This window comes from Dendrobates tinctorius, unplaced genomic scaffold, assembly GCF_039654945.1.
Source record: "Dendrobates tinctorius isolate UK_male_01 unplaced genomic scaffold, ASM3965494v1 ptg000116l, whole genome shotgun sequence".
Taxonomy (NCBI): domain Eukaryota; kingdom Metazoa; phylum Chordata; class Amphibia; order Anura; family Dendrobatidae; genus Dendrobates; species Dendrobates tinctorius.
Genome location: NW_027361784.1, coordinates 16,216,518 through 16,232,132, shown reverse-complemented (window position 1 = coordinate 16,232,132; position 15,615 = coordinate 16,216,518). Strand labels below are relative to the sequence as shown.

The 15,615-nt window shown below is 40.1% G+C and overlaps 1 protein-coding gene across 7 annotated transcripts in view; it reads left to right on the top strand.

The window, feature by feature from the left end:
- Positions 1 to 15,615, top strand: part of TRPS1 (transcriptional repressor GATA binding 1) — a 375,172-nt gene that overhangs the window by 88,758 nt on the left and 270,799 nt on the right. For all 7 annotated transcript variants that reach the window (XM_073590220.1, XM_073590217.1, XM_073590218.1 and 4 more), the window contains one exon: positions 3,357 to 4,264. In XM_073590220.1, coding sequence (XP_073446321.1) covers positions 3,359 to 4,264 — 906 coding nt within the window. In that variant the 5' untranslated portion in view covers positions 3,357 to 3,358. The remainder of the gene's footprint in view (positions 1 to 3,356; positions 4,265 to 15,615) is intronic.

Here is a 15,615-nt window from a genome sequence, read left to right as displayed (position 1 = left end):
GTAGAAGTGATCATTCATCAGAATGATCCTGTGTTCTCTATGAGAAAGCCACTGGCTTACATGTTGCCCGGCTCCTCATCTCCTGGAGAACAATGCGATTGGAAGTCCAAATTCATACATGCCCCATCAAAATCTTCTCCAATAATCAGTTGGCCAGTTCCCCCATACACATTAGTCTAATATGTAGAGCACCCTCACTGCCGACTTCCTTCAAAAATTTTATGTAAGTGTATATAGAAGAACTGCTTTGATGCTGTTTTTGGAGGCAAAGGGTGGTCAGTCACCAAATATTGATTTGACTTGGATTTCTTTGTTTGTTCACTTTTCGTTTTGTTAATTACATAAACTATTAACACTTCTATTTTTTTTAAAACCATTTTTAGTTTGTAGCATATTTTGTACATCTGCTTAAAACTTTTGCAGGATACTGTATGAGCAACAGGGAATAAAAATAGTTCTAAAACGGTCTATTTATGGAGGAATGAACAATTGGGAGAATGCATCACAACTGTATGTATACACAGAGAAACAAGACGAGAACGCTTCCTCACTATTATTTGCCTGTTAATGAAGGTCATGTACTGGTACAGTGCTATATGTCATCCATGTCAGCCTTTACACTGATCGGACTGTTCCTGTCCGGCATCCGATTCAACGTCTGCCTCTGTGTTCTATTGGTATTCATCAAATTAAAAGAATGAGATGGATGGAGGCTGCTTGATGGAGTATCTTGACATTTGTGCTAGGGATAAAGTCAGCCTCATGAAGCCTCTCCAGCTCTCCACTCCTCAGAAAAGTTTATACGATAAACTGCCACAAAACTTTGCCATTTGGCTAATGGATTATCAAAGCATAGTCTTCAGCCCTTTGAACATAGTTACGTCTTTCACTAGTAAATTTCATTAGCTGCTCAGTTTGTCTATGCATGCTGTCTTATGAAAATGATATTATCCATATCTTGAGCATAGGCACTGTGTGTTTGGATATAGTTTCTATGAATAGATTAATATGCATGTTTATTTTAGTAGAAGCTTTAATAAATGCGTCATGACGGTAAAGTTGCCCATACTAAAATCTGTAATTATCAGCCAAACCCACTGACCATTTACTGTGTAGGGGATCCTTCCAATTCTGCTCCCCACTCTACATATATTTTACAACAGGTTGCCTTGTTGTGACTTTTTGGGTTTTCACGCCAGTTAGTACCAACTCCGCTGGGTCGAGGGCTCGATGGGGGCGTGACGACTAGAGATAAGCGAATTTGTTCGGGTCCCTCCTTTTTTGTCAAGCTATAGCGCTTACCGAATAAGCTGCAGTGAGAACCCGGATAAACGGAGCGAGCAGGCCGATCAGCTGTCCGCCGATGCAGCTTCATGTGCAGCAGCTGTGTGACAGTCACAACACATGAATGGAGACCCCAACACACAGGCTCTCCATGCATGGGTTGTGACTGTCACACAGCCGTCACACATGCAACTGCGGAGCCGAACAGCTGGTTAACAGGAGAGATCCATGTATCCGGGTTTCCAGCTTCAGCTTATTCGGTTAGCGCTAAAGCTTGCAGAATAAGGAGGGACCCGAACAAATTCGCTCACCTATAGTGACGACACAACTCATCTAATTTATGACAAGCTGTAGTGTTCCAGATGCGAGATATCTTACTCCAATCCTTAACACGAGTAAGATATCTTTTATGGTGAACACCACACCTGGCAAATTATATCTAAGCCGTGAGGAAGTGGGTTGAGCTCTACCTCTACATCCTCCATCCTCCTCCTCATTCACTCTCCATTGAATCTTGTCAAGAGCAACCATGATTTCTTCAATAATGTAACATTCTGGCCCTGATTCATGAAGACCGGCAATTTTCTCGCCGCTCAATGAGGTGGCATGATTGAGTCAGACACTCCTGATTCATGAAGAGATACAAGCCTCTTCATGAATCAGGAGCCTCTGACAAGTGGCGTCTATCTCTGTGTGACTTGCCAAAAATTTTACTCCAGTCCCTGAATACAGATTTTACCTGTGATTTGAGAATTTTGAGAATGAATAATCAGTGTTGGCGGAGAAAGAGGCACTTTTCTCTGATACAATACATTACAAAGTTGCTTATTTTCATGTACACGATTGATTTATGAAATAAAAATTAATACAACTCTTTGAATTAGAGAAGGTGTTTGGTTTATGAAAACCCTATCTGGTATTTATAATAAAAAGTAGTGTGTTCGTCATTGAAAATCTTCATCTGTTAGCATCTATAGTAATATACATGCCCTTTTTGGTCTGATTTGGCTGTTCACATGTCTGTGTTTTGCAGATTGAAGGCTCATTCACACGTCCAATTTTTTTTCCGCGTACAATAAAAACAGGCAAATTATTCTGATCATACTCTGGTCAGAGTGTGGTCTGAGTGTCCTCCATTTTTCTCTTGCATAGTGTCTATATTTTGACAGTTCCCTGAATTTTTTTTTAATTTTTTTTTCACCGACCTGTTTGACTGGCATTGCCGATTTTAATCAAAATGGGACGTGCCTCCACGATTTTCTGTAGACATCTCGGTTTTCACAAATCATAAACGAGTGAATGGCCCTACAGACTATCCCAGGTACGAGTGCTATCGGTGAAAATCGCGTATAGCACCCTTACGTGAAAGTCGGATGTGTGAATGAGCCCTGAGTGTATGAAAAAAAAAGGAGAGATGTTTGTTTATGATCCAAGTCACAGTACAAACTCACCCATTCAGTAGGTTTGCGAAAAAATAACGTGCAACATAAAAATGCCTTTTGAGTGATTTTCCTTTATTTCAAAATGTAATGTTGGCTTCAAAGCTAAAATTTTGGGAGGGGGGGGATAGATTAAAATGTATGCCACACTGACAGATAAAATAGATACTGGGCAAAAATGTCTGAAGATCAGTCGAGATCAATCACACTATGAAAAAAATGGTCTATTTTTGTATGTGCAGAAAAAAAGGACGTCAGAATGAGGCCTACCTCTCCATTTGTGGCTCCTATTGAAATGGGTTTTCCAAAAATAACTTTTCACTCTCCATCGGCTTTCGGTTAAAATAATAAACTCAGTTGTTACTCACCAGGTCTGTGTCTCAGTTGTTGCCTCAGTCTTTGCTAACAGGAAGCAGGGATGACCTCACACGTCTACATCACACATGACCCATGCAGCCAATCACTAGGTTCAGTGGCTCATGCCATCTATGTTCTCACCCCTTTTAATCATTCAATGCAATTTTTTTTTATTGTACGTGTACTTATTGACTTGATAACTCTTCATCCCATCATACAATGTAAGCCAACAGGAAAAAAAATATCTGAATTTAAATTTTTTTCTACTTTTCGTAGATATGGTCCGGAAAAAGAATCCCCCTCTGAGAAACGTTGCGAGCGAAGGTGAAGCACAGATTCTTGAGTGTGCTGCATCAGAAAGAGAAGATATTTTAAGGACCGCAGAATTTCCCACTGATCCCATGCAAGAAAATAGTGAGCATTCTAACTCCGCAGAACAAAACAGTGACGATCAATGTTTCCATGATCAAGAACCTTTTTCCAGCTTTAAAAAAGACTCGGAAAGTCTGGGACTCAATGAGAGACTTGTACTTAACTACAGCCACCTCAAAGGAAAAAATGTCTCCTATGATGAGGTGACAGAAAAAAATATGTTGGCTTTGTCCACTGCAGATACTAGGGTAATTTGCGAGACCCTAAAATCGCCTATAAAGTCTGAGACTGATGAAATGCAAGAACTGGTTTCTGCTGCCTCTGGGGACACTTTAGAGATTAGAGAAGAAAATGATTTGTCGCCAAGGGCTGCTGACCTCACAATGCAAAGTGTTAAAATAGACTGTCAAAACTCTAGTCCAGCCTCGGTGGCCTCTGAACACCTTCAAGTGCCTTTAGATGGGAGTTCAGGGCTGAACAAAACCCACACTGTTGTGTTCGTCAATGACAATTCTGAATCTGCACCTTTATCCCCAGAACTTCAGGATTTCAAATGCAACATTTGTGGTTATGGGTACTATGGGAACGATCCCACAGACCTGATCAAACATTTTCGCAAATACCATCTTGGCCTACATAACCGTACTAGGCAAGATGTTGAACTTGACACCAAAATCTTGGCACTTCACAACATGGTACAGTTCAGCCAATCCAAAGATTTCCACAAGGTGAATCGTTCTGTGCTTTCAGGTGTCTTACAAGACATGAACTCTCAAAGGCCTGTTTTGCTGAATGGAACATACGATGTACAGGTTAGTGTTTTTATCCATATTGGGCTGTATCGTAATCTAAGGTTATAATGAGAGTAATTGTATATTTTATACCTGTCCATGTGGTGTGTCTGGTTTTGCAAGTTGACTCTATTGAATTGACTAGAATTTCATACTCAAGCTGTGGTCAGGTACAGCAATGTTTTCCAATCCTGGTCCACGTTTTCACATATTTTTTGTTACACTTATGAACATAATGTTTTATTATATTTTGCTTGCAGAGCTTTTAGTTTTGTATTGATTGTGTTTTGCGCATGGCAAAGTTTTCATATGCACTCATGACTAAGTCTACTTTTCTTAATATTCCTATCATAGCTAATAGACTTCTAGTCACCACAATAACTCAGTTATCTCAAGCCAAACTAGGACATCCAATCCCAGTTCTCCTTGACTTACAATTTCCTCAGAAGGGGAATGGACAAACTCTCTTGGTGCCCAAGGCAAAATTTTGAGTTTGCTGTCACCTCCACTCTCAATTGGTGGTTATCAATATCATAACAGCTAATTCCATGAGTAGTCATTAAGTTTCCAAGGCTGAATGAAACAACGTGCTCTTTGGACTCCAGTATCTATATCATTATAACAGCTTGATCAGTCCCTATGGCGCATGAAGAAAGGGAATTGACCATCCTGCCAAACGTAATAGTAACCTAGGCCTTATCTATAATTTCCCTCGTGTTGGCACTTTCGTACCTGTTCAGAGTCTGGATGTCCCTTGGTTCTACAGCTATAGACTGACAATGTCTTTTTCAGGTGAAATCTGCTTGAAAAAGTATCGTAAATCCGTTGCAAAAAAAAATTTTCATCGATGTGAAAATGACATTGCTGTACACATGTATAGTGATTTGTTAAAGGGAATCTGTCACCGGAAGTTGGCGGCCTATGTATATGGCCTGTGTCCGGTCCGATGGGCGGTGTTTCTTCTTTCTCCACCCCATCCATGGCCACTGTCCGTGATCTTTGCCGGTATTAGAGAAGTTCAACTCCATAGTTCGCGCGTGCGCAAAGCAATCTTGCTTCACGCAAGTGCAATTTGCTTTGCCCAACTGCACTACACTATGTCCCGGAACACAGTGAAATACTTCCTGGACATAGTGTACCGGCGCATGCACAGTAATGATTTTTGGCTTTGCCCGTAGTTGGGCAAAGCATACTGCGCGTGCGCGAAGCAAGTTTGATTTGCGCATGCGCAAACTATGGAGTTGAACTTTTCTAATACCGGCAAAGATCGCGGACTGGGGCCACGGACGGGGTAGAGAAAGAAGAAGAAACACCGCCCATCGGACTGGACACAGGCCATTTACATAGGCCGCCAGCTTCCGGTGACCGATTCCCTTTAATTCTTTTAGCTGCTTCAGAGTTCAGAAACTGTGAAGCTGTTAAAATAATTAGCATATTCTGCCTTCTGGTGGCTAGCTACTTGCTAATTATTTACACTATAGAAAAAAGACTTCAGAGGCGGAACTGCCATAGAACCCATGGCAAAACTGCCGGCAAAGACATTTTTATTGAAGACTGACATTATTTTTTCTGAAGGAAAGCTTTGAAAGGTGCACTAACATCTTAAAGATAAAGATGTCATGTGCACATACAGTTGGGGTTTTTCCAAAGTTAAAAAGTTTTAGCAAAGGAAGATAAAGGTACAGTGGGGGAAATAAGTATTTGATCCCTTGCTGATTTTGTAAGTTTGTCCACTGACAAAGACATGAACAGTCTATAATTTTAAGGGTAGGTAAATTTTAACATTGATAGATATAATATCAAAAATAAGATCCAGAAAATCACGTTGTATAAATTATATAATTTATTTGCATTTTACAGTGAGAAATAAGTATTTGATCCCTCTGGCAAACAAGACTTAATACTTGGTGGCAAAACCCTTGTTGGCATGCACAGCAGTCAGACTTTTTTTTTTGCAGTTGATGATGAGGATTGCACACATGTCAGGAGGAATTTTGGTCCACTCCTCTTTGCAGATCATCTCTAAATCATTAAGATTTTGAGGCTGTTGTTTGGCAAGACCCAGCCACAACCCATTTTTAAAGTCCTGGCGGATGGAAGGAGGATGTCACTCAGGATTTTATGATACATGGCTCCGTCCATTCTCCCAAAACATAATATTTCCACCTCCATGCTTGACAGTGGGGACCGTATGCTTTGGGTCATAGGCAGCATTTCTCTTCATCCAAACAAGGCAATGTCGAAGTGATCAAATTTTGTCTCATCTCACAGCAGCACCTTCTCACCTTCTCCCAATCACTCACAGAATCACAGAATGTTCATGTCTTTGTCAATGGGCAAACTTACAAAATCAGCAAGGAAACAAATAATTATTTCCCCCACCTTAACTGTATCTGTTAAGTTGCCCGGTACTTGGTTCTGCCACTCATTTGGTACTCGTCACTTTTAGTTTATCTCACTGCAGTGATGATGTCTCTTTCCACTTGACTGCTGCAACCAATCATTTGTCTCAGCAATACACAGTGCAAGTCTGCTGAGGTCCAGTGAATGGCTACAGCAGTTACGGTAACTGGAACGACGAAAATGCAGCCAAATAAACAGTCAGTGACAACAGGAGGAGCAGTGCTGGAGTAGTAGGTTTGTCTAGAGATGTATATATATTCCTGAGTTCTAGAGTGTTTTAAAAGTTTTTGGGGATCCCTATAAACATCTGCCATCCTGCTTGAGGGTAAGGCCGGTCTTATCTGGGTTGTCCTTTACTGGACAACCCCTTGATATTCTGATATTGTGACCAGGCAAGAGAGAGTTAAAAAAAACGATATCCACCTCCTGAACCAGCACAACCTCTCCATCCATAGTCAGTGGTGAATCCCTCACTCGTCTTCTACTATCAATATTTGAAGAGATTGTCACTGTTTCTTCTGCTTGGCTTGGCCAAATTATAAACACTATAGGTTCACATGACTCCATAGGATGTTGATAAAAGCAGACTGGCTGGGACATAGCATTACAGTGTTCCAGTGTGGGAGGTATCATTTTTTTTTCACTTCCTTGGTCCCAAGTGTTTGTCCAGTAGTAAACAACAAATTTAAAGGGAATCTGTCAGTAGGATCAACCCTCCTAAACCGACTTTATGGGCATGCAGGTTATAGAAAACTGACTAAAATGATTCTTTGATATCACTGATTCACTGTTTTATTCCAGAGTGATCCATGTGTTTCTTATATGTAAGTGAGCTGTTAAGATCTATGGGCCGGATATAGATCTCCCTGAGAATCTGCCTCCAGAGCTTATAGTGAGAATATGACATGTAACTAATACAGAACAGTAGAAATGAACTTTGTCTTTTTACAAACACATTTGCTGCAGCTCTCACATCTCTGTTGTATTACAACTTTGTCTGCCTGTGAGATGGAAGGTGAACCTGAGAGGAACCTGCAGATGTGTCAGTTAAAATCATAAGGAGTTCTGCAGTGAGATCAGGAGACCTGACTGTCAGTTATTACATGTCTCACATGGGTAACGCCCTCTTTTATTTAAAATAGCCTCTGGAGGCAGATTCTCAGGGAGATCGGTGTCCCGCCCATAGATTTTATCTGCTCATTTACATGTAAGAATACCATGGATATCTCTATAATAAAACATCATATCACAGATATCAAGGTATCATTTTATTCAGCTTCCTATGACTCAAATGTCCATATAGACAGCATAGGAGGGTTCATGCTACTGACAGATTTCCTTTAAAAGAGCTGTTTATGGAAGTCTCTAGCTCTGTTATACCGGTAATATATGGCTTCCCTGGTTTAGCCAAATATTTCAGACTTTTTGTCTCTATAGGTTTTATTTTTTGGAATATTAAATTTAAACTGTTTGGGTTATTTTATGACCTTATTGAATGATCAATTGAAGTTTTTATTACTTTTGTTTTTTTTTTTTTGTTTTCTTTTGTCTAAATTTTATAATTACATTGAAATATATGAATTCAATCAAATGTTTCCTGGGGAAAATGCTAACAGAATATCCCCCCCCCCAGTTTTAAATGGCATACGATACTTACTATGTATTAGCACATTATAGAATTAAATCTATGGCAATCCTATAGCATAAAATCGTTAAGCAGTAATTAAGAGTAAAGTAGGTCGTAGCAGGCTATTTTAAACAACGGCCCCCTGCTGCTAGACCAGCTGGAAAGTCACCAGGCAAAAATACTTGTCTGGTGAGAGAAATGATTGACTGTATCAGCTTTCCAGACATGACTGCTGCTTTCTGTAAATCACAAGCAGGTACTATGTGGCCTGGGACATTGCGGATGCTTTGCTACTAGATCTCTCATTATACTTTTCACTGCTCGTTCGCTCGAGTATATTGTAGTTGTCGCAAAGATTAAATTATCATTTTAATTAGAGATGAGCAAATACATTTGAGTGGAATTGAATTTGCCCAAATTAGAGTTTTTTGTGCGAGTTCAGTAAAGTGGCGGGTGCTGGTCACTATTTTTCTTATCTTTAAAGGACCATCAAAAGGTTAAAAAAATCCTCATATTTGCCTTACCTCACTTCTCCAGCCACTCTGCTCCTCACCTTCCTCATCTTCCGATCTCCTCTTCTAGTGCTGAAGTCTTTGGGCCTCTAACAATGACCTGTGAATTCTGACTCTGAGCCCTGGGGACAGTTCTGTCCGTGCACACTCAAAATCATTGCGTGTGATGAAGAATTCTCTCAGGCCTCATCAGGGTCTGAGGTCCCGGTTTACTGTGAGTTACCCGGCAAATTCAGTGCCAGAGACAGGGATACAGACACAGATGGGTTTGTGCAAATAAAGGCATAATGAGGAAGGTTTCTGCCATATTCATCATATTAAAAAAGCAGCTGCTAAAAAATACCATTACAAAGCAGCAACCAGGTATTTGAAGTTGCTGGTGCCTCTGGAGTCCCACAAACCTCCAGATCCTTCAGAGACTTGCAGTTCTGTATAAACATACTTTTTGGCCACCCCTAAAAATTTCTCACATGCAGAAACAGTTGAAGTAGGCCCAGACATGCATGAAGACTAATTTTGAGATAAAAAGACTGAATGATTCCTGGCAAAAGCTGATAATAGAAAGATCACTCTTTCCTCATCTTTCCCAATTTTAATTTCCCACATCCATCATCACGGGGCTCCATATACAATAGATGGTTGACTGGGATAAACCAAAACCTGCAGGTTTGGCTGCCATTTATCCAATATGTATGGCCATCACTAGATTAGTGGGGTTCAGTTCACTATAAGAGGCATCGATAGGAAACGGATTCTTTAATATCTGCATCAGTTTGTGTATGGTTTCCCAATTTCTATTCTTTACAAACTATATGCTGTATATACAATGACAAGCTCCTCTATGTATTTATTATTTTTGAAGATAAAATACATGGCGGCATTCATCTCTGCAGCGCAGCCTTTGATCTGCCGTGACTGATCTCTTCTCAGAAGAATGTTTAGCTGAATGTAAACACACATAAACACGTCTGAAAACTTGTATTGTTCCTCCACCAATGTTCCAAATGTCTGTGGGATTTCACTCCTTCAGTATCTATCTGTGCTCTGGGACAATTTTTTATTTTTTCTGGATCCCACAATTTTAAACATTTGATCAAAATCAATGATTATAAACTCAGATAATAAGATTCTGAGGAAATTAATGGGACTTACCTACAAAATCTGATATTTATTGCTGTCCTAGAGGGGTCACATGAGTAGGCAAATAGCAACACAACAATTGTCTGTACTCACAGCCCATGAGGAGCACTGTTTCTGACAAAAATTCAGATTTCTGATCACACAAAAATGTAGGTGTCCATACACATTTTATAGCTGGCTTTTGAAATACGGTAGCTGAACTCATAAGTTCTCCCTTATCCTTTCTATCATGGATTACTTACTGATCCCTATGGGTCCGAATCTGGTACATCGAAGTAAAAGGCTCCGCTGAGCCCAATTAGGAAGGAGTGGAGATCAGTGCTCTCCTCCGGTCCATTCTTTGTCTATTGGTCGTCACTTAATTTTATGACATTCTTCTAATAAGTAGAGTTTCTGTATGTACACATTTGTTAATTTACATAACATAAGCCCAGTTGGCCCTAGCTGTCTGTTTGTATCATCTATTGGATCCCTAGAAGGTCCACTTACGTTGACATTCTTTCATGAACATTTAATACGAATTGTCATTTTACGACAATCTTTAGGTCTAAACATTATGCCTATCTCCCGACAAATTAGCAAAATGCTCTTTTTTCAGGTAAAATGCTCATGATTCTCGGCAGCACATCCTATGTAGACAGGACCTGTACTGCCAAGAACAATGGCAGCTATGCGTACTAATTCTTTAATTTGCATCAGAAGCGATGTCGGCCTGTGGAAACAGTGTAGCAAATGACCACCGATTGTCAAGCAAGCCGCTGATTGGCATTTGTTTAGTGTTCCAGGTCAATGACCCCTTAGTGTTATGCCAGACAACGATGACATAACCAACCTCATTTCACTTTTATAATGAACATACTGCCTTTCTGAGTATTCACATTGGCCACTGGGGCATTTTATGCTCCAGCTTCCTAATGTTTCAGGAAACAACACGTGTACATTGCCACAATGGTCAGATTCGACCTTATCTTTTCTATTGAAGTGTCTAATGAGACCGTGAAAAGGTCATTGTGAAGGAAAGAGGAGTAGGATCAGGTGTGAGGTGACCGTTTGTGATTGGCGGATCCTATGTTATATATAATATTACATGTCATTTAGAGGAAGAAGGGGAAGGATCATCTCAGCATTCGCATCCTAAATAAAATGGTAGCATTTATTGGATTTGACTAATAGAACATAGACAAAATCTGATGCATTTCCGGCACAGACCTTAGTCATAGGTCACTTTTCTGTGCCAGAAATGTGTCAGGTTTCTTTTATATTTTTTTTTTTTGAATCCAATAAATGCTACCATTTTAATCAGGATGCGAGTGCAGATATGATCCTTCCCCTTCTTCCTCTACGTGGCTGTTTTTCACCAGCTGGACCGGCACTCTCCGTGATTGTCACATCACCCTGCTAATCTTCTTGCTATGCTCGCAGCTCCCGGTCTACCTCTCCTTCCGTTACATGTTATTATAATCCTGCTTAAGATAAAATGGAGTCTTGCAGTAAACTTTACCTTCAAGGACAGGAAGAATAAGTCTGGTCTGAAAAGGCCACGGTGGCTTGCGTGAAAATTTCTAGATAATTTTTAATTTTAATAAAGATAAATATTACATATTTTAGAAGGAATTACAATATCATATAGATTTTAATTTGATTAGGTGAAAAAATGACATTACTATAAACAATTTTACTTCCTAATGATTCTTGTAAACTCCTGATGATGGTTCACGTTTGTGGGGGTTAACCACTGAAATATATCTAAAAAAATACTAATGGCCAAGAATCCTACTTCCTGTTACAGCGATGAAATCACAGCACAGGAACAAGTCACCGTTGCATCCAATCACTAACTGAGGAGGGTCACTGATTAGCAGTCATTTTCTCTGTGTCAAGAGGGACCAGAAAGTAGACTTGAGTGGAGGATCTAGGAAGTGTTCCAGCACAAAAGGGGTGGGGGATCGATGAGCTGATTTACATTTTTTTTTTACTTATGCTATTCTGAGACTTTTTAAAAATGTTGTCTAAGTGAGAATCTAATTTAATTGTCACGGGTTCTACTGTTTTATTACCGTTTGGTTCATTAGCGCCTGCCTCAATTTTAAATTTTATTTTTAATTTTAGATATTCACATGATAATTTTATCCCAGACTTTTCATTTTCTCGTGCAGGTATAAATGCCCACAGTTTGCCTTGTAGCTTTTCACAATAAGACAGATATTTAAATGCTTCCACCTGCCTGGGTGCACGGAAGGTGAAGAAAAGTTCTTATTTCTCCTCCTAAGTAATGAATTTGACTCAAACTTCAGCAAGGAGGCTTCACAATATCAAATAGTAATAGTTAATAATGTATCCAATGTAAGTAGCATAAATCAAAGTAATTCTCCTAAAACATAGAAACGTAATTAATTTAAAATGAAATTATAAGAATTGATACAACGGCAGATGTGTCTTTAATTTTCTACGATTTTTTTTGCGGTTAAGACCACACAATTTTATTCCATTTGCTTTTTAGCCTTTAGCCTAATTAAAGGGGAACGGGAAAGCCTGGGAAAACTTAATAAAAATTGCTTCAATATGTTGTAATTTCCATTATTTTTAAGGGATACATCGAGCTTTACATAATTAAATCTGATTAAGCCAATCCATCAGACGTGCTCTGTCTTTCTGCCTGATTTTTATTTTTTTTTTTTAGCCTATCTTTAAAAAAAATTATTGTAAAGTCTACTTGTTTTTCTATTTCTGGAATCTTGAAAGATTGTTCTCCCATATACAGTAACTTATGTAACATACATTTTTAATTTTCAAATACTACTGTACTTTTTTTTTTTTAGAAAACTGAGTTCATTTTCACATACCGTATAACATTTTAAAGAATCACTTTTATTGTAAAATTATAATCCTTTTTGTTTGTACGTAATTCCAAACTTGGGAACGTTCTAGAGCACCTAAAAAATATCCTACTTTTGCTTACATTTTTGAAAAAGTCTATTTCTCTGGCTTATTTGGTGTTAGGCTTCGGATTTCTGAGGCTGCACGACAGGAATCCAGAGCCGTACATCCAGCGGTCTCCCATTCCCCTCCGACCGCTCAGGGACCAGCTCAGCAATCCCGGCGATCGAGGCGTCCTGCTCAGACTCGCTCTGTGAGTCTGGATGTTGCTGCCACCTCTGGTGCAGCAATGGTAGCGCAACCTGCTCTGCAGGGAACCACTCCAGAGGCTAAGTCCTCTCGCCGTGCTACTGGGCATGCCCGCAAGATGACCTCTCAGTGGAGAGCAGGGGTCACATGCTCAGGTCCTGCGTCGGATCTGATTGGTCCTTCCCAGAGTACTGGAAGGACCCGGAAGCGCATGGCTATAAAAGGCCCGCATGGCGGCTCGGTCTTGCGCTAGTGTAGACTAATAATGCTATGTGTGAATGGTGATGGATGCATGTGTCTTGTGACTGACTTATTTGAAATCCCTACCCTCTGATATTACGAATGGTGACAGAGTGTTGGTTTTAGTCAGCGTCAGGTAGTGGCAAGCTATGCGCCACTGAGCTTACCACGCCATACACTAGCGTCCGACGGTGACCAGGTCCCCGGCACTGTCGTTAAGTGGCTACAGTTTACAGCCGCGCTGCAATCTGCAGCACCTTTTGGCGTTCGCGGCTGCGACGCCACTCGCCGGCAGGTCCTGTGAGGTTAACAGGCCCGGCGACTACGCCTAATTTTCTCTAGGGCATCTCTGTGCCAGTAACAAGAGATTGTCCTAGCACCTCGGGTGACGCTAACCCGAGTGTAGTACTCCGCCTCATAGCGAGTCTGCTATTATCCAGCAGCGGTCTTTACATCTACCGCACGGTGGACCCCGGGCTTCCAACGCACCTCCTATTATTTATATTTGGTGCGTTCCGCCGTCCATAACATTTTGTGCATATATAACATTTTCTTATATTTTACAATATATTGGACTAAAGTAATTTTAAAAATCTTACTGAAAGTAGCTTCTTTAAGGGGCCATTTACACTACTTTTTGCCCTTCTAAAAGGTGTTCCGTCTAATTCTGAATCATCCTAAAATATCATTCAGATGAGATTCGAGCTAAGCCTACAACTCACCGCCATAGAGTTCAATGGGTCAGAGTTCAAATTGACTAGATTTTGTGTTCATTCCAGCTATGCCTGTCTTTTCAAGTGTGTCCAAGAAGTCTACAACATTCTTGTTCACCATCTGAAGAGACAACATCACCAGGAAGAAGCACAAAAAGAAATCTATTAGAACTGTTTGTTCCATTGCTTTATATGGTTTCATTCGAGAATCCATCTCACTATAGACACAATGCCCAAAAAAGGGCCAAACCTCAATGTCTGATCGGTTGGGGTCTGACACCCGGCACGCTCGCCGATCAGCTGCTATCGGCGGTAGCCGCCAGCTGAAAGGACTCCCTTGCGGAGCTGCTCCACCCTCTGATAGTGGCCACGGCTTAGTACTACACGTCTGACTTCTATACAAATCAATTGGAGGTGGATGTGTAGCATCCTGGAGCGGCTAGAAGACTGCCAGCTCCGCAAGTAAGAATCTCCGACCGCTGACCGCTGCCGCCCACAATGATAACAGCTGATCGGAGGTGGTGCCAAGTGTCGGATGCCGACCGATTAGAAATTGATGACCTGTCCAATGGTAGGTCCTTAATGCTAAAGTAGTGGACAACCTCTTTAAATCTCCTGATTGAAATCACCTAGAAATTAGGTGCAGGTATATTTTTTTAAGGTTTAGAAAGGTATATTTGCTTTACTGTTCACCAGCATGAATCTTATAAAGTAAAGTAAAGGTCCCTTCCAACTCTACGATTCTATGATAACTGATTTTGCTGCCTTTTGGAAATTTTAGGAGCTTGTAGATTAAAAATATACCGGGAGGGCCATTTATAAAGCTGGATCCAAAATTGCTGTCTTCAAAATGGCCACCATGGTAACCACCCATCTTGAAAAGTTTTCCCCCTCCCATATACTAATGTGCCACAAGCAGGAAGATGATAGCACCAACCATTCCCATTTTATTTAGGTATATCCATATACATTGCCCACCCTGGTCTATCCATATAAATGGCCCACCCTGTATTTTGGGAGATCATTATATATATTTTTTTCAAGGATTACATCTAATAATAATTTGTGCAACATTATACTACCTCAATTATTTGCATAACTTACCCCAGAGTCCACATCACTTAGAAGTTTTTGGTCTTTGATATATTAGTCTAATGTCTCAGTATTTTAGTATTTTTTTGTAACCCTTTTATTTACTTGTTCATCAATGGGTTACGTATGTTGGTAGTTGACGTGACATATACCGTAACTTAGAAATGGAGGATAAAGATAACCACTGTCTATGATACTAAAATGATACATTCAGAATATTGGAAATTTTGTCTGTTGAGTCTTTTTTAAATGAGTTTTCATTGGGAGTAATTCTAGGGAACGATGGAAAAATTAGGGTAATTTTCATGATGTGATTTACTCCCTATATTCAATTTCAGGAAAGTACGGTAGGTCTCTTTGTTTTCTTTATTTACTTTTTTTTTTTTGTCCTCCCCTTTGTCGGATAAAAGGATGGAATGACCTAGTGGTGATCCTTCGTAGAAAGGATAGGGCCAACTTGAGATGGACAAACTTTTCCATAGACCTTTATAGAAACTTTTTTTCTAACCATTATTTTAA